The following is a 25,837-nucleotide window of genomic DNA, read 5'->3' as shown; positions in this document are numbered from 1 at the left end:
CAAATCGCTGTAGGCCTCAGTTCAAATGGCACATGAGCCGATCATCTCTTTACTAGTTATATTATGAAATAAACATGAATAAACATCAGAAGAAATCTTGTTTCAACTATGGAAAGACGTCAATACCTGTCTGGTTTGTTTGTCTGACAAAAAAAAAAATGGAGATTCCGCATTATGATTGGTCAGATCGCCTGTCAGTCACACTCCCTGCAAAGGGTCAATTGCTTTAACCAATAGTTTTTAAAGATTTAGTTTTTTTTTACATGGTTCTTTATTAGTATTATTCATTTTAAAGAACCATGCAAAAAGACTATCTGTAAAAACTAACTTACTAATTCAGTCACATTAAGTAAGCAACTCACTGGCGTAAAACAACAGACTAAAAATTCTAAACAAAACTAATGTGACGAGTCGGCTGCCTCCCCCCTAATTATCATCACCGCCCCGTCCCTTATTCGCCGCCCTTCTCCAGGCTCAAGAAGGACGAGCCGCTGGACCCATGGTCCGGCTGAAGACCGCACCCGTGACGGCCGATGGGCCAGGATGCCGGGCCGTAGATTCCCCGTTGGAAGCGCCGTGGAGGCGCCGAAGGGATGAAGCCGCAGAAGATGCCGCTGCCCCTAGCGCCCCGGTCCCAAGCGGGACACAGTGGTGGAGAATGCAGGCAAGGCAGGGCTTAGACAGCGCAGTGGGCAACACCTGATGACGTCATCCCCTCTCGTTCGCAAAAGTTCGTGAAAACCGGGACGGGGACGGAGAAACGACGGAGACGGCCTCCCAGCCGCAAAAGGGGTAAGTGATGTTTTAGTTATCCTGCGGTTGGTTGAGGCTGTCGACTAAATACCGTTTTTTCTGTCCCTGTTCCGTTGCGCTGCGAGAGGGAGCGTTGCCTTGGAGAGGAATCCCCGCCCACTCCGACCGCTGGAGCCTGGATGAGGAAGGTAGCACTCCTGCGTGGGCGGCGACCAGATGACGGGGATGTCGCTTGGGGGGGGGATGTGATGAGTCGGCTGCCTCCCCCCTAATTATCATCACCACCAAGTCCCTTATTCGCCGCCCTTCTCCAGGCTCCCGACGGGCGTGGGTGTGAATGGGAGAGGAGGGGCGCGAAAACGTCTCGGGCTGGCGGCGTGTGATGAGGAGCACCTGAATGGAATGAAGCCTCATCACCGCCGCTGTTTAAATGCCAAGCGCGCCTCTCCTCAGGAGACCGGTCTCTCCCCCGTGCATGCACGCTGGTGTCCTCGCGGGTCCAGGAAGGGGTGAAGAGGGAAGCCAGCGCCGCCAAGAAGGTCCGGCTGAAGACTGCACCCGTGATGGCCGATGGGCCAGGATGCCGGGCCGTAGATTCCCCGTTGGAAGCGCCGTGGAGGCGCCGAAGGGACGAAGCCGCAGGAGATGCCGGTCCCAAGCGGGGAGTGTGTGCGGCCGCCGGACTCCGCCCCTTACCTGGACCCTTCCCTTCTGAACGCTGCCCCTCCTTCACGGAACCCCTTCACACGAGGACACCAGATTCCCTCTTTATTTGGACACTTTTTATTTCCCCTTTGGACACTTTTCTTTCATTTTCTGTTTAATAAAAGCCTCTCCGAGGCCTGACGCCACACCCACTGTGTCTGTCGTTTGCTCTTCCTGCCACACTATAAAAAGTGATAATTATAATATTTTTTTACAGATGGGCTTTTTCTTTAATATAATAATACTTTGTAGTAGTAGTTGTTGTAGTAATCAAAATGGATTTACTGAATAATGCACATTTCCTTATTGTCATGGTTGTGCATTTCAGTTATTGGAAGCTTTATAAGAATAAAACTGTGGAACATCTCCCAGTATAACACAAAATATTTAGTTCAAAGTATCCATAATTAAGTGAGTCATTCTAGGAGAACTGAGAGAGAATTGAACCGGATAACATTGTGTCTCCCTCACTCTTGCATCATCTAATGATAAAACCACTCTCCTCTCGAGATACAGCAGTTCAGCGATACCTTTAATACTGCTCAGATGGACAGCAGAGAAAAACAGACGCAGTGAAAGAGAAGGGGAAAAAAGACAGAGAAAACATCTGGACAGACAGACAATTGCGTAGCAGAGACATTCATCTTATCCGCATCCTTGCACGGTCGTCAGACTTGAATTATATTTTAATGCTTTCCATTGGGATGTGTTCCTGTGCCAGAATTATCATCATGTGTGCTTAGACACAAGGAGACAAACTTTGTAGCCAACAAGATAGAGCAGCAATGGGAGAAGAAGAAGAATGATGGAGGGGCAGAGAGACGAGCAGGCAGGAGAACTGAAAGATGCTGAAACTCATAAAACATTGGGCAAGACTGGGATTTGTTAGTCAAGATGCAATGGTAGCATAAGGCACTGCTGCATCTGCAGTAAAGATAAAGATACTTCCACCATATGAGCAGATGTATAGATATGCTTTAATGATAATAGATGGCAAGCGTGGCAAAGAAATCATGCGCAATTTATCTGTACAACGCAATAACCAAATACATATACGGATGAATAGAGAAGTTTTTTTCTCTCCTGTCTCCTGGCTGTAGTGCAGTGTCATTAAATTTGCAAAATTCCGTACAGAAATAACATCTTGAAAACTCATTAAGTGTCACTCAAGTCATAGGCTACATGGAAAAATATAAAAGTTGCTCCCATTCACTTAGCCCCACGGCAACAGGATTTCCAAAGTAATATACAGCATAATGGCTTATTAATATCCTTGCATTAAATAATATCCTGAACTGACTCTACAGAACGCGGTGTGACTGAACACCTCCCAAATTAGGAGTCGAAAAAGAGAAAACCAGGAGAGTTTACTTTGCTTTTCTTGCCTCTATCAACAGCCCTTCTTCACCTGCTCAGCTGACCAGCTGCCCTCAACAAAAAAAAAAAAAAAAAAAAAAAAAAACCCATTTTGTTCTGTTTGTCACTGTTAATCTGTCCTAATAATTACTTTTAATTAAAAAGTAATCACAATAATTGTAAACATCCGAGATCGCCACCAGAGATTTAAACAGCTGTTAAAAATTACATTTGACAATTTGAGCCCCATTGTGCCACAAACTTAACATGTTCCAGAGCTCTTTGGGAGTGTAATGTTTTTTTTTTTCCTCCTCTTCATTACATAATCATTTCAGGATGGATTTTAGCACTCTATCATTTTATGCACATTACAGTAACATCATCAAAAAAGTTTAATTACAAAATCTTTTCCACTGTAACTAGTTCCAGACGGAGATGACTGGTGTGGGACCATCAACCTCCAAACTGGAAAATTACAAAGGTCATTTTGCAACACCACATTTTGTAACACCATCAGAAGGCAAAAATGCAGACGACATAATTAAAATCACACTATCGTGCACTTTGAAATTATTTAAATGACTCATAAAGTAACTTCTGAATGAAACGGTGTCTTTGAATAAACCAAATAAGTGATCAATTCAATGACTTACTCATAAAGAAATTCAATGATTCAGCATTACTGGAGGTGTACTTCCCATATTTCGGACTGTTTTGAATATACAGATGTGCTGAATTAATAGTGTTACCATTAATTCAGCACATCTCATACCATATTGTCAGCACAGAACGTAAACAATGCCTCTGAACCGAAAGAAACTTGCATATTTTGCTGATTATTGCTGCTGAAAATGGTCAATTATTGTCATGTTTTGGGCTGTACTAATCGGTCGGACTGGGAAGAACATTTGGAGTACTATAGACTGCCAAAAGTTATAACAAATCAAGGAGAAGAGTGCAAAAGACTGTTTGAGAAAAGAAGGCATTTGTGGTTGGCCAAAATGAACCAGGATTTCCAGGGCAAGAATTTTGTTTGTTTGTTCTTATCATTTCTGGTCAGGTAGGTGAAATATTAGGCTAAATTCTTAATTAATACTGCTCATATGTATCTTTACCACATATTAACTTTTGTCAAAATATCACGCCCTTTCATGCTTTCTAAGTCCTTCTCTATATGATTCAGCAGCTTCCACACATTTAGACAGCATAAATTAGAACAACATATTCAGTAATACATTAAACATGAAATCCATGCTGTTGTTTACATCCGAGCATCTCCAATATGGCCGTACATCCGGGTAACTGACCAAACCATGACATAAGTGCAAACCCTTTATAGAGGACATCTGCAAGTTTTAGCTTTTACAATGGATTGCAGGTAAATACATAATTTAGCACTTTTTTGTTTTCTTATAAGTTCTTTCAGATTTTTTACAGCTATTATAATGCATAAGATATGATTGCTGAAATATTATCAAGGACAATGATACTCGTGCCCAAGTAAAAACCAATAAATTCGTGTTTTGAATTCGTGGACTTTAAGATTTGAGGAATAGGATACTTCACCCAAAAATGAAGATGAAAATTACCCCATATTTTACTCACCCTCAAGTGTATATCTTTCTTCTTTCAGACGAATTCAATCAGAGTTCTATTTAAAAAATATATCCTGCTCTTCCAAGATTTATAATGGCAGTGAATGGTGTTCGAGATTTTGAAGCTTATAGTAAAGTGCATCCGTCCATTATAAAAAGTACTTTATAATATGGTTAGTTCCACTCCTCAATTCTGATTGGTCAGCAGCTGTGTCGTATTCATTATACGGCACTGCTATGACCGCTTCACTCAACGGTTTTGTGTATAATTGAGCCCCCTTAGCAACCACCCTTAGCAACATAAACACAGCTGTAGCAGTTAGGGACTACTTTTTACAGCAGAAGGCAGATAATGATTTTACTTTATGAAAACGTACAACCTAATATATATAAATTAATATATATTTTTATTGTGTGGTAACCGTTTTATAAAAGCCATAAGGTACTTGAGGCCGTGCTGTATCATGAATAAATCACGGCTGAAGGGGTTGCAGGCACTCCGCTTTGCGTTGTGCCTAACAACGCCCTTCAACCTTGATTTTTTCATGATACAGCACGGCCTCAAGTACCTTATTGCTTAACTATGCAGCTCCGAGGGGTTAAAGGTTTTCTGAAGTGAATCGATGCCTTTGTGTAAGAAAAATATCCATATTTAAAACTTTGTAAACAATAATCTCTAGCTCCCGCTAACTCACTTGAGAGACCGGCGTTAACTATCCCTTTAGTGATTAACTATTAAAGACAGTCACTTATCGCCTCCTACTGTACATCTAATGCAAAACTGACAAACTGGAGTTAGAATAGCACAATACTAAGCTACTTTTTAAATTCTGAAATATTAGCAGTGATGGCAAAGTTACTGGTAACTTTGGTAATAAAATATTGTGTACGCCCAAATGAAATGTACAACATATGGCTGTTCTCTCTGGTCAATAAGCAAGATGTTCCCCATATATCAGAATGTCCGATCATGGCTGGTCCAGTGATGGATTAGCCACCTGTCCAGGGTGTTTCCCTGCCTTTGGCCTAAGATACGCTGGGAAAAGCTCCAACACTCCCCAGTGACGCTATGTAGAATAAGTGGGTATTGAAGATGGATGGATGCTGGATGGACAGAAGACAGTGTTGCTATGATCAAAGCATGGCCTCATCTCAGTACTGACGTATTTAGAGGCGCTGCACAACATAAGACACTTATCAAGGCCACCCTCAGAATAGCTCTAGTGCCTCATGCAGTTAAGTCTGTGTATTATGACCTTTCAAAATACTCCAAGAACCTTTTCAGATCTTGAAAGGATGAGGGAAGAGGAAAATGACATGCTCCAGATCCTACCTATGAAGGTTCAGTAAGATTTACCTCATTCTGGCACTGCTAAAATCACATTTGCTTTTTTTAGTATGTAGTGTTAACATAAACATAATTAAGGATTAATAATTGCATAACAGGGCGTTCCTTGTCCTGCAATTACAGAACTGTTGAGGAAAAAAACATGATTCAGTGAACTTATCACAGTTATCGCAAATCGACTCATTCACAAAATGAATCATTCACAATGATTTTGATAATGGAGTGGAAGCAGAAACACAAAAAAGTGAATGCAAATAAACACAAAAGCATTAATTTATTTCCGTTATCATCCTATTTTATATTTATTCCATCATCATGGCTCCATAATAATCGTATAATAGTCACCACATGATGGGAACAAATCAGCAACATTTTCCCATATGACATAGTTTGTTCAGACTCAACTCTGTTAGGCTGGTTGGTTTAAAAGGTTTTTATACACATTTAGTTTCCAAAGTGTCTGTGACTCAGAAGCTCCGTATGCTAAACAAACTCTTTCTTACACTGTAGCTTTATGGTCACTATACGAAAGCACAGTTGAGCTCAGTCGTTAGCAGGTTATTGTAGGTTAGAGGCCTCGTTTGGCCTTATCCAATCGTAACCCATCTGGTAGCAGGAAATAATGCTGAAGATGACTCCTCAGACCATATTACTGTTTTCCATTGCTCAGGGCTCCATTGCTTATTGCTTTATTTCCATAGCTCAAGGGCTTTTGCTTCACATTATGCGTTGAGTTCAAGTACTTTCCAGACGGGACCTAGCTGCCATAAATTCCAGCTTTTCAAAGATCATGATGGCGTTTTTGTTGAGACTGAGAGGGTTCAGTCAATTCTTTCGTAATTACTGAGATTTTCATATATGGCATTCATTCAGCATTCTTGACAATGTTCCCTTTGACTTGTTTCATAATTTTCCTGTTTTTGTAAATGATGCCCTTCTTGACCTGTTTTGCACTAGCCTTTTAAAACACATAATGAATGTGCAACCTTTATTTAATATAGCAAAGTTTTATTCAGTGTATTGTTCATCTTTTTTTTTTGTTCAATAATATAACAAGTAGGCTGAATGAAAGAAGAAATGAATAAACAAATAATGATACCGAAAGGGACATAAATATTTCTCTGAAAGGTTAGTTGTGTATTTTCTCCTGGAGTCTCTCAGCTGTGGAGATTTAGAGCATCTGTTTTTGTCTAAAGATCTGCTGATGGAAAAACCCCTGGCAGGGAGAAAGAAGAATCTTTTACAAACAAGCAAACACAAAAGTGAACGTGCAAACATAGCCTGTCAAATGTACACACAGAGTTATAATAGAAAAGATACAAAAGCTTTAGCGCTGAACTCTGAAATAGATTATGATATTCACATTGTGTGGCAGACATACAGCTCTTTGCACAATACTTCTGGCTCTGATTTTTGTCAGAACTTGCCTAAACAGGCCAGCTGGTGTTAAGGGGTTAAAGCAATTCTATTCTGCCCTCTGAGCCCATAAAACAAACCTGCTCTTTAACCTCTGATTCTCTGTCAACCTCCCTTTCCCTTTTGAACTGAGCCTCATGCTCTTCAGACCACATTTGAAAGGGCCAACTCTGTATTTAGCAATTACTTAACAACAAGGACATGATATATGACACTAAGCACTGAGAGACTCATGTCAGAATCAACCAAAAAACATGGGGGAAAAAATAAATAAAAATTCCTTTGAATCAATTTAAGACACTTTCCATGAATATGGTATAAAAAAGGTATGTTAAATAAAATCTATTTTATTAGTGCTGTCAAATTATATACAGTTGAGGTCAAATGTTTACAGGATCTGCAAAATGTTAATTATTTGACCAAAATAAGAGGGATCATGCAAAATACATGTTATTTTTTATTTAGCACTGACCTGAATATTTTACATAAAAGATGTTTACATATAGTCCACAAAAGAAAATAATAGTTGAATTTATAAAAATGACCCTGTTCAAAAGTTGTTTCCTAATACTATGTTGTTACCTGAATGATCTACAGCTGTTTTTTTTTAATGATAGTTGTTTCTTTAGAAAAATCCTTCAGCTCCCACAAATTCTTTGGGTTTTTTTTTTTAGCATTTTTGTGTATTTGAACCCTTTACAACAATGACTGTGAGATGGATTTTTGAGATCCATCTTTTCACACTGAGGACAAGTGAAGGACTCATATGCAACTATTACAGAAGGTTCAAATACTCACTGATGCTTCAGAAGGAAACACAATGAATTAAGAGCCAGGGGGTGAAAACTTTTTGAATTTTAAAGATCAGGGTAAATGTAACTTATTTGGGAAACATGTAAGTATCCTCTGTAGTTTCTGAACGGTAGTACCAAATGAAAAAAAAAAACGTTATTTAGGCAAAATAATAATAAATATACACATCTTCCTTTCATTTAATTGAGTTCATTGTTGATTCAGTTTAGTTCAATAATCTTGCAAAGCTTATCAATTATGATTAATTTAACTATAAGCAGCTTTACCAAATGCAAGTGTCATTATTCAATGTCACAACTGACACCAAAGTACCATCTGACTTTAGTAGAAGAGTTGCACAGTTGTTATCTGGGGATAGAGTGATATATTTATGGCCATTAGTAACTGGGACAACAGGAGGATGGAGGAGAGTTGTTTTCTAAAATAAATCAACTCAAAAATCTCGACCTACAGATGTGCAGAGTGATGGATGGATACTGCAGCGATGACCTTTCTGTGGAAAAAAGACAAGTTGATTAAGCGAAAAGTGTTCATTCTGACCTGAACGCTGAATTCTTTCCATTTTTTGTCTCTGTTGTCTTTCCTTTGGCTGTTTCAAGCTGCTTGTGCAAACAGAGGGATATTTAGAACCACCCGATGACAAGAATTAGCAAGAGTGCTACGCCTGGGTATAGTACATCACGTCCTGAGTGGAGCTTTATGTCAGACATTCAGTCTCCTCAGACGTATTCCAGAGCCTCCGTGTCTCTCTGACAATGAGCATTTTTTAAATGCGTTGTAACTTCCAGTGATTTTTCATTTTGTGATGCGAAAAAAAAATGACCTAGATTTCCCATGTACCTTGAAGAAAAATAATATCATGTCAGACAGCTAGATAGCTAAATGTAGAAAGTGATAATCATTTGTTATGAATTTTGGAGTGACTTAAAGGAATATTCCAGGTTCAATGCCAATCTGTAAACATTGAAATACTCATTGTTTATCTTACTAGCCCTTAAAACTTGTCACTATAACAGTTCAGCAACCCTTAAATAACTTCCAAATTATTTAAACAACTTCAAAGCACATTTATAATTTTAAGTTCTTCAAAATTAGCCCAAAATTTGCTCCCATTGTGACTTAACCCCGGTTCACACTACACAATTTTAGCCTGATCTGCTTGACGTAAGTTGTCGTGGGGTTCGTAAACAACAACGGGCGTTGTGACGCAAGATTCAATCATTTCGTGTAGCGTCATAGTGGACGCCAACCGATGCCACATCTGTGATTCTTCACGACCTCGCCACAGAAAGACTAGCATCAAAGCCACTAGAAGACAAGCCTGCAACGGCTAATCTTCAAAATGTTTTACACTAAACATTACTTTCGGATTTAACAATTTTTTTTACACCAAAAAAAAAAAGCACTTTCCATTAATTTCTAAGGTATCTGTAAATGCAATTGAATGTTGCACAATTCTGACTGAAATTCAATGATATCAAGGCTGTAATGTGATTGATTATTAAGGCAAACGTGATCCAAGTTGACTGTTATGCTTTTGCCAATAGTGAGTAATACAGACCCTCTCATATCCAAATAGTAATACAGTCTAGCATGTTTAATGTCTTTTTTCTGTCATCCGAGACAAGTTCAGTCATATCTGTGACACTGGCCAATAGGAGCGCAGATGTGCCTTAATACATGGTTTCAAACAAGCTAAAACAAAAGCGAGACAATGATATCGGTACTGCTAGGTGGAATTTTAAAATGGTGGAAATATGTTTGTGGAGCTATGACAATAATACTACTGCATTTATGATGAGAGAGAGACTACCATGACAGAGTGAAAAAGTTTTTTGGGGGGGCTTTTCTGATAGCAAACAAGCTGTTTGCTAGCTATTGTTTGTTTATGCTGATGACACCTTCTATTTTAGTCCCACCGTATCAATGACAGCATACACGTCGTTAAAGATGGTAGGCGATCAATGGACGGGTAGAAATGTGTAGTCTGACATGTTTCTTGTTCACGACACTAGAAGATTTTAATAGTCAAAACACGATTTTCGGCACAATATGCTCAATGTAGGATGTCGTGGTGATGATAAAGGCCATCGGGACACAAGATTCAATCGTTTCATCTTGTGTAGTGTGTCATAGGGCACGACAACCGATGCCTTGTCTACAATTCTTCACGATGTCACCACAGCAAGACTAGCATGTTTAATTATTTTCCATTGTCAATGACGAGTTCCCTTACATCTGTGACACTGGCCAATAGGAGCACAGAAGCTTCTTCATACAAGCTGAAACGAAAGAGAGACAATAGTATTGGTACTGCTAGGTGGAACTTTACAACGAAGGAAATGTTTATAGAGTTATGACAACAAAACTCCTAACTCTATTTTACCTCAGTTCTGTTTGACAGATCATGTTGTCCACTTCATGCAATCCAGGTTTGTGTCAGTTGTCAAGTTCTCTTTCTTTTTTGGGCTTTTTTGACGACAAAACAGAGCAAAATGTGTAGTCTGACATGTTTCTTGTTCTCGACATGACGAGATTTTAGAAGGATGATCTGACACAATGACTGAAACAGGATTGTAGCATGATCTGCTTGACATAAAGTGTCATGGAGTTTGTAAATGACAATGGGTGTCAGGACGCAAGATTCAATCATTTTTTATCTTGTGGAGTGTCTCGTAGTGGACGACAACCGATGCCATATCTGCGATGCCTCACAATGTCACCACAGAAAGACTAGCATGTTTTTTTGTTTTTTTCGTTGTTCACGACGAGTTCTGTCATATCTGTGTCACTGGCCAATAGGAGCACAGAAGTGCCTTTGTATATGCTTTCAAACAAGCTGAAAAGAAAAAGAGACAATGATATCGGTACTGCTAAGTGGAATTATAAAATGGAGGAAGTATGTTCGAGGAGCTATGACAATAATACTGCATTTATGATGAGGGACACCCACGACAGAGTGAAAAAAGGTTAAATAAACACTACCTCAGTTCTGTTTGAGATCTCTCAAATCAGGTTTGTGTCAAATGTCAGGGTTTCTATCTTTTTTTTTTCTGACAACAAGATGTGGCAAAACATGCTGTTTGCTAGCAATTGTTTGTTTATGCCCATGGCACCTTCTGTCTAGTCCACCGTATCAATGAAAACATGCACATAGTTAAAGATGGCAAGTGATGAATCGTCAAATAGCAATGTGTAGACTACATCTACACATTGACACAATGACTGTCACAATCGATTTTGACATTATCTGCTTGACATAGGGTATTGTGGGGATTCGGGAAGCAAGATTCAATCGTTTCATCTTGTGTCTCATAGTGGACGACAAGCGATGTTTTGGTGATGGGATGCTGGTTTTAGCTGGTTTATGCTGGTCCTTTGCTGGTTTATGCTGGTCCTTGACCAGCAACATGACCAGCATAAACCAGCATAGGACCAGCATTAACCAGCAACGGACCAGCATAAACCAGCAAAGGACCAGCATAAACCAGCTAAAACCAGCATCCCAGCACCAAAACATACCTAACCAGCATATGCTGTTTTTTTCAGCAGGGCAGTTCTCTTTGACAACCCATATAGAAATGTGTAGGCATGTTTCTTGTTCATGACACAAGATTTTAGGAGTCAAAATCGCATAATCTGACACAATGACTGTCGTAGTCGTAGTTACAACGTCACCACAGAAAGACTAGCATGTTTAATTATTTTCCATTATTTTCTGAACCAGGCTTTACTCCAACTTCAGTTTTAACAAGCAACTATTTTCTGTGGTAATCAAAATACGTGCTGTTGATTTCTGCTTAACTTGTATTGAACCCAGGAAAATTCTATAATTTATGCAGTTTAAATATCCTCACTTGATGTTTCTCAAACACAAAGACCTTTTTGGATGGCAATTAGGAGTAATGATGGTTGTTCTCTGTACCTATTTCTTCCTTTATACCTGGTCCAACTGATCTGTCAGTTTGAAATGTGTTGCCTCATGGTTTGGCACTATGGGTTTGTGTTTATTTCAGCTGGCACTGGGTTCTCAGAGGGGTCCTTCACCGTTTTTTGTTCTTGTTAGTTATATATACAAAATCTGTATCATAAACCTGGCTTTCGGTAAGAAACTACTGCCAGATATAATGTGCATGTTATCACAAAGTGTAGTGGGCTTTGTGGTTACCTTTCCAAAACAACATGTAGGAAACGAAACTCAATTGCTCTTTAAACTCATGGGTCAATTTAGAACACGATAAGAGTTGCAAGGTTGTCAGTGACTTGCTATGCTAAAAAATTCTTTATGTGTGATACCGTCTGACTAATCGGAAGATACTGGTGTTTTCCTTTAATTATATAAGCATTTTGGCGAGCCGAAGCATTTTCATGTTAACCATCGGATCACTGAGAACCAGATGTTACACATAAAATCATGCTGACCTCTCATGAAAGCCCCTTTTGAACAATGTTGGAAGGAGCCTCAAAGTAAAACAATTCAATTTTCCATCTAATTAGCTGGAAAGTTTACCCACAGATCCATCTTCCTCAAAGTTGAACGTGAGCGGATCGAAGTTTGATCTTTCAGGCAGGTGTTTCTCTTTTCGATCTCTCCATGATCACTTCTCTTTGGCAGGGTAAAGCTATTGAACACGTGTATGTTTTATGATGGAGAGTTTCCTGACCTGTGAGTGAGAGATAAAAGCTAACCTGCTTCTCCTGCTTGCAAGGTTATGCTACTCCGAGTTTGTTTGTTCAGTGTTCATGAACTGAGCTATTTTGTTGTGGGTACCGCAGTAATTGTACATTTTTTGAAGATATCAAACTCTAAACCAGGTCTGGCTAACAAGAAGTGTACATTTCTGCCGTACACACAAACAAACTCTCATAAACATTTAAACTCTGACAGTTTACAGACTGTAAAAAGCACAGCTTTGTGTATTTTGTTTTTGGCCAGCATTGCTCAGTAACACCATCTTCCGTGTTGTTCCAAGTGATAGTGATGCAGTTGTAACCTCTAACAAAGCTTGTCAAAAGACCTGAGAAACTTGTGAAAACACATTTTCACACGCTCAATGTAGTCTATATATGGATAGGTTTTTACATTTTTTACCCTCACATCTCACATGTATGACATTAAAGGATTAGTTCACTTTCATAATACAATTTTTCTGATAATTTACTTACCCACATGTCATCCAAGATGTTCATGTCTTTCATTCTTCAGATGAGAAATTAAGGTTTCTGAGGTAAACATTCCAGGATTTTTCTCCACATAGTGCACTTCAATGGGAGCAAACGGGTTAAAGGTCCAAATTGCAGTTTAAAATGCAGCTTCAAAGGGCTCAACACAATCCCAGCCAAGGAATAAGGGCCTTATCTAGCGAAACGATTATCCTTTTTTTTTTTTTTTTAAATTTATATATTTTTTAACCACCAATGCTCATCTTGCACTAGCTTGACCTCAAACATTATGTAGTCACATTGGAAAGGTCTTGTGTGACGTATGTGGAAATACCTACCCAGTGTTTACTAAGCAAATGTGCAAAGGAAGTCAAACCCCCTTTACAAAAAAAGGTAAAACAACAATGTCGGACAATTTTTAAGTTGGAGGATAAAGTGAGATGGAGTTCTCACTTTCGCCCTACTCTACCTTTTTAAACCAAAGTACACAGATGATGAACAAACCGTGTGTGACCTTTCCAACGTGATTACGTTATGCGTAAGGTCAAGCTAGTGAAAAACGAGCATTTGTGGTTAAAAAGTATATACAATTTTTTTTTTTTTTTTTGGAAAATGACTAATCGTTTCGCTAAATAAGACTCTTATTGCTCATCTGGGATTGTGTAAAGCCCTTTGATGCTGCATTGAAACAACAGTTTAGACCCATTGGTTCCCATCGAAGTACACTATATAGAGAAAAATCCTGTTTTCCTCAAAAACCTTAACTGCTTTTTGACTGAAGAAAACAAGACATGAACATCTTGGATGACATTGGGGTGACTAAATTATCAAGAAATTTTTATTCTGGAAGTGAACTAATTTTCTAAACTTTTAAATGACACTATGCTTCTCACACTTTGTCGTGAACAAGTACACAGGAAAGTCATTTAAAAAAAAAAAAAATCAACCCCTGACATACAAAAGCATAAGTAGTTGAACAAACACTCTTTTTGTGCATTTAATCTTTTCTACTTTTCTATCTGTCTTGTGCTTTGACATTTACAGTGGTGTGAAAAAGTGTTGGCCCCCTTCCTGATTTTTTATTTTTTTGCATGTTTGTCACACTTTAATGTTTCAGATCATCAAACTAATTTAAATATTAATCAAAGATAACACAAGTAAACAAAACATGCAGTTTTTGAATAAAGTTTTTTATTATTAAGGGAAAACAAAATCCAAACCCACATGGCCCTGTGTGAAAAAGTGTTTGCCCCCTAAACTTAATAACTGGTTGGGCCACCCTTAGCAGCAACAACTGCAATCATGCGTTTGCGATAACTTGCAATGAGTCTGTTACAGCGCTGTGCAGGAATTTTGGCCCACTCATCTTGGCAGAATTGTTGTAATTCAGCCACATTGGATGGTTTTCGAGCATGAACCGCCTTTTTAAGGTCATGCCACAGCTTCTCAATAGGATTCAGCTCAGGACTTTGACTAGGCCAATCCAAAGTCTTCATTTTGTTTTTCTTCAGCCATTCAGAGGTGGATTTGCTGGTGCATTTTGGATCATTGTCCTGCTGCAGAACCCAAGTTCGCTTCAGCTTGAGGTCACGAACAGATGGCTGGACATTGTCCTTCAGGATTAGACAGCAGAATTCATGGTTCCATTTATCACAGCAAGTCTTCCAGGAGAAGCAGCAAAACAGCCCCAGACCATCACACTACCAACACCATATTTTACTGTTGGTATGATGTTCTTATTCTGAAATGCTGTGTTACTTTTACGCCAGATGTAATGGGACACACACCTTCCAAAAATTTCAACTTTTGTCTCGTCAGTCCACAGTGTATTTTCCCAAAAGTCTTGGGGCAAAACTAAGACGAGCCTTTATGTTCTTTTTGCTCAGCAGCGGGTTTCGTCTTGGAACTCTGCCATGCAGGCCATTTTTGCCCAGTCTCTTTCTTATGGTGGAGTCATGAACACTGACCTCAACTGAGGAAAGAGAGGCTTGCAGTTCTTTAGATGTTGTTGTGGGGTCTTTTGTGACCTCCTGGATGAGTCGTCGCTGCGCTCTTGGGGTAATTTTGGTCGGCCGGCCACTCCTGGGAAGGTTCACTACTGTTCCATGTTTTCGCCATTTGTGGATAATGGCTCTCACTGTGGTTCGCTTGAGTCCCAAAGCTTTAGAAATGGCTTTATAACATTTTCCAGACTGATAGATCACAATTACTTTCTTTCTTATATGTTCCAGAATTTCTTTGGATCTCAACATGATGTGTAGCTTTTGAGGGTAGTGTTTTTTTTGGTCTACTTCACTTTGTCAGTCAGGTCCTATTTAAGTGATTTCTTGATTGCGAACAGGCGTGGCAGTAATCAGGCCTGGATGTGGCTAGAGAAACTGAACTCAGGTGTGATAAACCACAAACACTTTTTCACACAGGGCCATGTGGGTTTGGATTTTTATTTCCCTTCATAAAAAAATCCTTCATTTAAAAACTGCATGTTGTGTTTACTTGTGTTATCTTTGATTAATATTTAAATTAGTTTGATGATCTGAAACATTAAAGTGTGACAAACATGCAAAAAACAAAAAACAAAAAAAAACCAGGAAGGGGCCCAACACTTTTTCACACCACTGTACTTCCTGTTGATACTGTGGACATTTGCATTAGTATAAAAATGGAAACCGTTCACAGAAAGAGTGTAAATACGATGTGATTAATTGCTGTGGGTGCCAAGTGCAGGAAGAGGTTTTATGATAAGGCATAAAAAGAGAAACTTGCAACCCTACAGCAAAACAGGCAACTCGGACAACACCCAAACAAGTGTTCATTCTCTCAGGGGAATGTTTATGAGCATCATTTTGTAAATTGCAGTAAAAGATGTGACAGAGCACATGTGCCAAGACCATAGCGGATAGAAACAGAAAATTCCTCAGTTCTTGTCAACTTATTTATTTTCCTAATCTTTTTTTAATACAGAATCATTTTTAATGGTGGCATTACCAAAGGTTTTATTTTCAAGCATAATCCTTTGTTTTTTTTAACAACTGTGAAACTTTGTTTCATGACTTCTTACAGAAGAACTAATTTGCATAAGCAGTAACTAATATGACAATAAGATAAATTGGAGGAAATTACAAGCAGACAGTGTGACAGATTATTGTTTTTATTCAGACCTAAACGACCTATCTAAATGCAGTTAAATCACCGGTATCATGAGAGCTTTCTTGATTAGGTGGAGAAAGTGGGAAGCACCCTGTGAAGAGCCAATTTATTCTCTCTGGCCTTTCATACCACTGCTGCTGGAAACGTCCAAACAGAGTGCAGAGAAAAATTGGGATAATTTATAATGTAAAAACAAAACTTTTCAAAGGCCATGAATATTTTCTGGACCAGTTGCTGTCGTTGCATGTCCAAAAAAGTCTTAGTACTGGCACAGCATATAAGGGTAAATCCAACTAGATTAGTGGTTCTCGAATGGTGTTGGTAATAATTATTCACATATGCAGTTTGTGGTCATTTTATAAAATTTTGCTCTTGTTAATTAAACAGAAATTATTCAAAAATATGTCTGTTATTTAAATAAAGCTGAAATATAATCAAATATACTTAATAGAAGAAATCTTAAAGGGGACAACGGATGCAAAATTCACTTTTACATAGTGTTTGTATATAGATGTGTCTTTACACAACCGCCCTACTATGATAAAAATCCATTCACTCCATTTTTTAATGCCCAAAAAACCTAAACCGTCTCAATTAATCATGATGTAATACTGCTCATGCCCCGCCCCTGACAGCTGACGGACTGTTTTGTATTAGCATATTTTCACACTCAGCCAGTTGTATGCTGTCTGCCATTTTCTCCGCTACAATGTCTCGTAAGAAATGCAGGTGTTTTGTATTTGGATGTAAAGTGAACATAAAGAGTCATCATTTCCTTCTAACATGAGACCCACTGAGGATGCAATGGATTAGTTTTTGATGGTAACGATCCACCAAATACACAAAAAACAGAAGCAGTAGCTCATTATCATTTCAAAAATACTTTTTTGTTGCCAAATGTAAAATCTAGGATGAAAAATTGCAGAATTTCAGTGAGTAAAGTATGGTCAAATACAGTTAAAGTAAAAAGTTTGCATACACTTTGCAGAATCTGCAAAATGTTAATTATTTGACCAAAATAAGAGGAATCAAACAAAATGCATGTTATTTTTTATTTATTACTGACCTGAATGAGCTATTTCACATAAAAGATGTATACATATAGTCCACAAGAGAAAATAATTGTTGAATTTTTAAAAATGACAGTGTTCAAAAGTTTATATATACACGATATAACTACAAAAGGGTCGTTTTAAATAGGACAAATATGGAAACTCGTTGGTCATTTTTGAACGTGATGCTATATTGGTCTAATAGGATTCAATGATCTATGCTAAGCTATGCTTAAAGTGATATCGCCAGAACAGGAGAACAGCTGAATGGATTTCAAAACGGTAAAACTAAACGTATTAACTCGGGGGGAGTTGGAAAATGAGCCTATTTCCAAAAAAAAAAAGTGGAGTGTTCCTTTAAGAGCCAGGGGCGTAAACTTTTGAAAGGAACATATTAAGTTAAGATATAAGATATTAAGTTTTCTTATTTTGACTTAATATCTTTTTTTGTAGTTAGTACTGCCCTTCAGAAGATACTTACATGTTCCCTAGAAGACAAAATAAGTTAAATTGACCCTGATCTTCAAATTCTAAAAGTTTTCACCCCCTGCCTTTTAATGCATTGTGTTTCATTCTGAAGCATCAGTGAGCATTTGAACCTTCTGTAATAGTTGCATATGAGTCCCTCAGTTGTCCTCAGTGTGAAAATATGGATCTCAAAATCATACACTCATTGTTGGAAAGAGTTCAAATACACAAAAATGCTAAACAATGCCAGAATTTGAGGGACCTGAGGGATTCTGAAGAACAGCAGGCAGTTTAACTGTTCAGGACAAACAAGTGACTTATGAACAACTATCACTAAACAAAAAACACAGCTGTGGATCATTCAGGTAACAACACTGTATAAAAAAAATCAAGTGTATGTAAGCTTTTAAACAGGGTAATTTCTATAAATTCAACTATTATTTTCTTTTGTGGACTACTAGGCCAGTATAAAAAAAAAACAAAAAAAACATGCATTTTGTATAATCCCTCTTATTTTGCTAAAATAATTAACATTTAGCAGATTCTGCAAGGTGTATCTAAACTTTTGACTTCATCTGTGCTTACATAATCTCTCACTGAATGTTTCTTTGGAATGTTTTCTTGGAACACATAAGGAATCCTAACATGTTTTTTGTCAACCTCATTAAATATGAAAAATGTACTGAATTCCAAAATGAGAAACCTGAGCTGTAACCTTAGTTTGTATAGACACAATTTACTCAATACCAATCCCTGGTCTACCACCACATTTGATGTTTCAGAAATAATAATTGTACACTTTATGTAACGCAAAGTAAACATAGTCCTTTTCCTAACCCAAACCCTCCATTTAAAATACCATAATGGTACTTGTGGTTGGGCAAATGTGCCTTGTTCATTTATCAGCAATAAAAATATATAAAATACCAAAAAGAAACAAGCCACACAATGTATGGCACTGCTCAAAGCGTCACTGGATCATGAGGAAAAACATTTACTTTCAGTGCAAAATATAGACAATAACTGCAAGTCGAGGGTCAAAAGATTCATTTTCCGCCTCTTCTGTTATGATCGTAGACTAGTGGTCTCAGAGGAGACATGTTTCCATTTATACACAATACTCCTTAATGGAAGACTATTTTCGGCAACAGCATATGAATGTCTGAAAGTCTATTTATTCTGCATATCCTAAATTAATCAGTGTAGCAGCAAAATTAAAAAATGCATCTCATCTCTCATCTGTTAGTTAGAAGTTTTAAATAAAGTTATATGCGGCTATCTTTAATCACAAAAAAATGTTTTCCCTGGCAAAGAGAGTGAAAGTGAAGTTAGTAAAAGCATAAGAAAAGGAAATTAGGAGAGCAGGCGAAGGTTGTCTTGCTGACAAAAGGCTGTTTGTTTTTGACTTTCGACACAATAAATCTATCAAACTATTGTGGAAAACAGTAAAATGCATCATTTATATGGGGTGTAAATAAAAAGACCACAAGAAAGAAAAAAGGACCAATAGAAATAAGGAGCAGTGAATAAGAGAAAACAGGAAAAGGGGTCACAGCGCTCTTGGAAAAAGAAAGGGTGGTGTTAGAAATGAGCAGCAGACAGATAGGTTGGTAAAAGAGGGAGGGCTGAGCTTGATGAATAGATGTTGGTATTTTCCTTCTTTCCTTCCAGAAGCTGAAGAAACTCCACTCTGGACTGCAAGCCTGTCTACTTTACGAGCCATGGTGGAAGGAAGCAAACTCTGGCACTCTGAATTTAAGAGCAAAAAAGTAGGCCACACCAAAACATGCCATCAGCCCGAGTTGGAAAAAGCGTAGCATTAAAAGGTTTTTCCAGTGAGCAGGCAGAATCCGAGCACAAAACTTTTGACATTTCTGCTGCACCTGAACTCTAATGGAAGCCACAACATAGGCATCTTCTAAAGTGATCAAATGTGTCTAACAGTGAATTGATGATGACTGACATAAGGCTTTGGCAAATCAGTGCCTCTGGATCAGTCTTAATTTCAGTTGTATGACTCAGAACCTAATCGTCTTAAGTTACTAATAACAAATTTCACGTTTCATTAAAAGTGAATTTAATTCAAACAGAAAGGAACATCAGTGAGAGAAATCATACTCGGAACAGGTTGAGAGTGGGTGTATGAAACTCAATTTGTGTTCAAAAGCCTCATGGGTCATGTTTTTGGAGCCCCAAGTTAATAAAACTTTTAAACTGCACTAAACACATGGACTCAAAAGAAGTCCTCTGCATCAAAAAACTCGGTCTGGCCTATAACAAAAGGAAAACGGTCAACTGCTAATGCAATATCGCCAAAAAGAAAATGCATAAACCTGCAAAAAGCACTTTACTGGAGAAGAAAGCCACCAAAATGTTTTCTCTGCATAAAGGAAAGAAGAGCTGAGATGCCTTTCAAAGGAGAGTGTCAGGACACGCTCATAACCTGCCAGAACAAAATATGAAACAAAAAAGAAGACTTGGCCACTGTATCTCCAAACTGCTTGTGCATGTGCTTTTGATAGCTTGTGAATTGTGGTCTCACAATATAAATGAATTCATGTGTGTTCACATCAATTTGAGATAGAAAGACACTAATGTTTGGAAACAGGATGTGATTTGGTGTCTATACAACAGTTCAATCACAAAAGCCACATGAGGTGCACTTTTTATCATATAACAAAGCAAAAGAGAAAACAACTAACGGTGAAAAATCCCATTACAGTCACGACACGTCACTAAATTTGGTGGAAAAACAGTTATGGGATCCCTGCTCAATCAATTTAAGTCAGGCTATCTAGACTTTCTTTCATATCTGTTAAATCCTTATATTTTAAACCAGCTGGTATTTGGCACCCTCTGCTGTTGCTACAAAGAGAAAACACTTCATGCACTATTTTAAAAGAATAACAACTGGAAAGCATCTGTTGTCAGTCTATTAAAAAAGATCCCCAAAGAATTTAACAATTCCCAGTCTCATTGCACTGAATGACATGCTTTTAATGTTCAAACAATTCATGACAGTTTGATATGACTGCTCTATTTACTGGGAATTTCTCTAAATTTATTTTTTTAAAGAGTTCCATATTGACTCTATTGAGTGTATTTGATTTTAAATATAAGACTAATTATAAAACATAACAGGATTGAAAGACTGAATGCAGTCATGTACATTTTAATATATACTATTCATGTTATACAAGTAATATTAAAATAAAAATGTACACAAGACAATAGTGGATAGTAAGATGTTTTTTTTAAAAAAGTCTCTTCTGCTCACCATGCCTGCATTTATTTGATCCAAAATACAGCAAAAGCAGTAATATTGTGAAATGTTTTTACGGCTTAAAATAACTGCTTTCTATTTGAATATATTTTAAAATGTAATTTATTCCTGTGATCAAAGCTAAAGTTTTCTATTTCTGATGAATGCTGTTCTTCTAAACTTACTATTCATCAAAGAAACCTGAAAAAAATTCTACTTAGTTGTTTTCAGCATCATCATAATAATACACGTTTTTAAGCAGCAAATCAGAATATTAGAATGATTTCTGAAGGATCATGTGACACTGAAGACTGGAGAAATGATGCTAAAAATTCAGCTTTGAAATCACAGGAATAAATTACATTTTAAAATATATCCAAATAGAAAAGTTATTTTAAATAGCAAAAATATTTCAGAAAATAAATGCAGACTTCTTTAAAAAAAAAAAAAAAACATCAAAAATCTTTGAATGGTAGTGTGTTTTAAAATATTAATATTTTATAAATGTCATTTAGCATGAAAAAAAAAAAAATCAAGAAAAATGCAACAAAGACCAAGTTCAAATAATCCTTTAATTTGAATGTGCTGAAAGCATGAACGTACATGTTCTCAATTTTGACTCACTGATAAAGCAAGCTACGAGTTACAATGCACAATTCTGCATGAAAATGAACTTGTCAAGAACCATTCCACCTCTCTAGAGTATTGGTTAGGTTTGGTGGTTGTAATGCGGTCTGATTATTTGTGCGTTTCGAAGGTCTAAACGAACACTGTGTTCCTTTCCCCCCCCCCCCCAAGTGTGGTGCAATTTATTTCTTGGCAGCTTGGAAACGCTCGCTGACATTCTCCCAATTCACAACATTCCAGATGGCCTTAACATAGTCCGGTCTAACGTTCTTGTACTGGAGATAGTACGCATGCTCCCAGACATCTATCCCAAGTAGTGGGACAAGACCTCAAATTAAAAAGGGAAAGAGAGAATATTAAAATAAAAATATTCAAAACAAAACAAAGTTAACAAATACTAGGGCTGTCCCCGAATAGTCGAAGATTCGATGCATCGATATGCGGAGCCTGATTCGACCACCGATCTCACAGTCGAATCTTCGCGGGTGAAACGAGCATCATACCATTTTGGCAATATGGGGGTGCTCAATGTCTAATTGCACACAGAACTACTGGTTTTGTACGGTTATATTACGTTATATACAGCCTTTGATTATGATAATGCAGTAAAAACAAAAGTGAAAAGAAAGAAGCGTTCAATAAATATTTTAATGTGTTTGTGAATAAATCTAACCACCCCTGTGACAGATTTAATTTTCACTTGCCCTGATCCATGATGAGATGCGGACCATCTTGACGGCAGGGATTAGGCGGCGATCACACCGAACGCGTTTTTGCAATTGGAGGCGCCTCTTTTGAATGGTTTTCTGTTGGCAGTGAGCGTTCTGCGCTCTGTTTATGCGCCCCCCGCGCCTCGCGTTTTTGCAGGAGCGCTCCGAGCGCCTGAAGTTGAAAAAAAAAAAAATCAACTCTGAGCGGAAAAACGCCCAACGTCATTCGCGTTCCATTGTCCAATCGAATGAATGGAGAGGCGGGCCTTCTGTTGTGATGGTGAAAGTTTACCGTTGCTTCAAAAGTCCGGAGACTGCAAGAAATGGAGGAGAAACCTTTGGTGTCTATCGTGGGTAACCAGGAGCTGTATTATTTAGGGTTTCTGCTAATATGACAGTTTACTTAACAGCAAAAAACTAAGATTTTAGAGCGTTCGCGCTATAATCCTTTGATTTGACTGACAGGACAGCTGTTTCGGTCGTTGCTTAGCAAAAAAGGCAGTGCTGTGCGCCTCGCGTTTTTAGAACTAAAAGACGCGTTCTGTGTTTTTATTTAAACCTAAATAAGTTCGTCTGTCAGTTGGCAGGCAGTTTTGGTCGCTTTATTAAAAGTTGTTGCTGTGTGCAGTGTGTAAAATAAAATAAAAACTGTTTTACCCTCCTGCTGACTATAGTGTCGTGCCCCTCCCAACCCATTCACACACACACATAAGCCTAGATGATTCGACTATCGGTCGACTATAGAAAGATTCGAAAATTCTGATTCGACTATGAAAATTCATAGTCGGGGACAGCCCTAACAAATACATACAACTACTGCTACATGACTCTTGTGAATAAGTTCACAGTATTTACAGTATTCACTAAAGGTCTTGTTAAGAGTGTATCAAAAATGACAGTGTTAACTAAGGATTTGTACCTTTACTACCAAAATATATCTATTCTCTACTATTTATTGAGGAAAATTTACCTGTAGTGCCCTGCAAAGGGTCTTGGTTAGCACAAGCAGCAACTCTCAGTCTTCCACTGTCCTTATCAAAGCCCAGCCAGCCCCATCCTGAGCCCTGAACGGCCACTGTGGCAGCTGACATCTTCTCCTTCATCTTCTGAAACGAGCCAAAGTCACCCTTAATGGCTTCTAAAAGCTGACCTGTAATAAATAAAATAATTAAATACTAAATCACATACAACTACATGCTTCATAAATGACAAATGAAATAGCAGTATGAATATGTTCAACCTCTATTCATGTGTAGAATGCACAAGTTGTTATACAGGGAAAGTTGATTAAACGGAACCCTGGGTGTTAAGACTTGTATAGCTTAATATAACTTAAATTATGTCTCTTATGTGGCAGAAAATCTATGAAGGACTAAAAAAAAAAAAAAAAAATCCACATCGTTTTATACATATTTTGGACTATGGGGGGTGCCATTATTTCAATTACGTGAATGGTTGCTATTTTTACCTGGAAAATAAAATACTGATATAATGCCACATTGTGTGGCTTTTGGTTGTAATTTTCAGTCAAAGGGCAACAAGAGAAGTGATGCAAGTCTTCGCTGCTTTTTCTAGCCATAAGAAGAGGAGCAAAGAATGAGAAGATGCCTGTGGATGAATAAAACTTCCTCAAGAGTCTACTAAAAGCCTCACAGCTACTGAAAGAGCTTACAAACAGCAGAGACAAGAAATGCAAGATTTGGATGTAAACACACCGTTGCTTGTCATGATGCCACAGCCACTGAAGGAGTTTCTCAGTGTGGATTTCACTCAATATCTGGGGCGTTTAGACTCATTGTAAGGAAAATCGATGGTACGACATTTGATATAAGCCTACACTTATAAACATCGCCACCTGTAACTCTTTCAGCAGCTGTGGTCATCGTATCAGTATTTTCTGAGTTGTGTATTCCCCATAGTATAAAACGATGTGGATTTTTTAAATAATATAAATCTTTCATGGGTCTTCTACTACATATTTCAGTAAGAGACATAATTTACATTATATTAAGCCATAGATATTAACCCAGGGTTCTTTTTATGTTAACAGTGAACTCTGATTAACTTAATAAAGAGAAACTCTTACCCTGTGGTTCTCCTCCACCGTTTGGTGACAGATTTGTCCAGAATATGGCATGATTAATATGGCCACCACCGTTAAATTTCAATGCAGGCTGAAGGGAGACTTGAGTTGTCACATCACCTGTAACACAGCAAGGTCAAACCTAAATACTTGTTATAAGCAACTGCGACATTTCAAATAATATGCCAAGTCCTTTTAATAAGTAAACTAACATTTAAATTGCTACTACCGAACCATTTATCAAAAGTATACTGGCTTACATTATAAGTGATTGAGGGAATGAGGTATAAGAAAGCAGCGTTATTTTAGTACTATATATACACTATTGTAGTATTTGAAATTAGCTCTTATTTTTATATTTTCAGGTCTCGTTAAAATTTTTTGGTAAGTTTCAGTAATGTTGTTTGTGCATTCAAAAAAACTGTTTTTAAAATTATTCCCATTTAGTTTATTCATTTTTATTTCAGTTTTAGTTTATTTTGCTACTTAAGCTTATTTTACTACAGTTCGCTGCCAGGCAACATTTCAAATTTTTAAAAAAAGTTTTTATAAATTTATGTTTCATCTGAAATTTCTATTTTAAGTTTTATTTCAATTAATTGAAAATAATTTGAATAAAGTTAAGTTAAAAATTACAACACTGGTATGAAAGAATTTAGTCTGATCATCAAAAACAATAGAGCAACAGTGTTTTCATGACGCGTCATCAATCGGCTATATTGCTGGCTCTGAACGTAAATAATGCCACTGAAATGAACAAAACTCGCATATTTACTGCTACTGAAAATGGTCAACTATTGCCATGTTTTGGGCTGTACTAACCGGTCAGACTAGGAAAAGCATTTGGAGTACTATAGACTGCCAAAAGTTATAACAAATCAAGGAGAAGAGTGCAAAAAACTGAGGAACAAAAGGCGTTTGTGGTTGGCCAAACTGAACCAGGATTTCCAGAGTAAGAATCTTGACAACATTTTTTGTTTGTTCTTATCATTTCCAATCAGGTAGGTGCAGTATTAGGTTAACATCGTAATTAATACTGCTCATATGTATCTTTACCACCTATTAACTTTAGTTAGTCAAAAAGTCCTTCTCTATTTGATTTAGCTTCTTCCACAGGTTTTTTCTGTGGTTTAGACTGCATACATTAGCAGAACAACGTATTCAATGCATCCGGGTAACTGACCAAATCAAAACCTAAGTGCAAACCCTCTATAAAGCTCTTTCTCATTCTGATGAACCAATAGATGCATTACCATGTTTTGGTGTATCTACTATCAAATGGCTCTTTTGTCTAGATACAACAGACTTGTTGCCTTTGTTTTTCTTCTGAAGGCAAAAA

The 25,837-nt window shown here is 37.7% G+C and overlaps 1 protein-coding gene across 1 annotated transcript; it reads right to left on the bottom strand.

Moving 5' to 3' along the window:
- Positions 1–21,631: 21,631 nt before the first annotated feature.
- sod2 (superoxide dismutase 2, mitochondrial) lies at positions 21,632–24,613 on the bottom strand. Its single transcript, XM_073816371.1, has 3 exons — positions 24,502–24,613; positions 23,386–23,565; positions 21,632–22,033 (listed from the first exon to the last, which is right to left on the bottom strand). Exons 2-3 carry the CDS (start codon positions 23,516–23,518, stop codon positions 21,888–21,890), a joined length of 279 nt encoding a protein of 92 aa, XP_073672472.1. The 5' UTR covers positions 23,519–23,565; positions 24,502–24,613; the 3' UTR covers positions 21,632–21,887.
- Positions 24,614–25,837: the final 1,224 nt, after the last annotated feature.

The sequence above is a fragment of the Garra rufa genome, chromosome 13 (genome assembly GCF_049309525.1).
Source record: "Garra rufa chromosome 13, GarRuf1.0, whole genome shotgun sequence".
Classification (NCBI taxonomy): Eukaryota; Metazoa; Chordata; class Actinopteri; order Cypriniformes; family Cyprinidae; genus Garra; species Garra rufa.
Note: the sequence above shows the minus strand (reverse complement) of the source record. Positions and strands in the feature narration are given on the sequence as shown.

Excerpts from the sequence above, each read along its gene's own strand:
- sod2 (XM_073816371.1), bottom strand. The coding sequence starts at position 23,518 with ATGAAGGAGAAGATGTCAGCTGCCACAGTGGCCGTTCAGGGCTCAGGA. Across the intron at positions 22,034-23,385 it reads CCCTTTGCAGGGCACTACAG|GTCTTGTCCCACTACTTGGG; the intron begins GTAAATTTTCCT and ends TTTTAATTTGAG.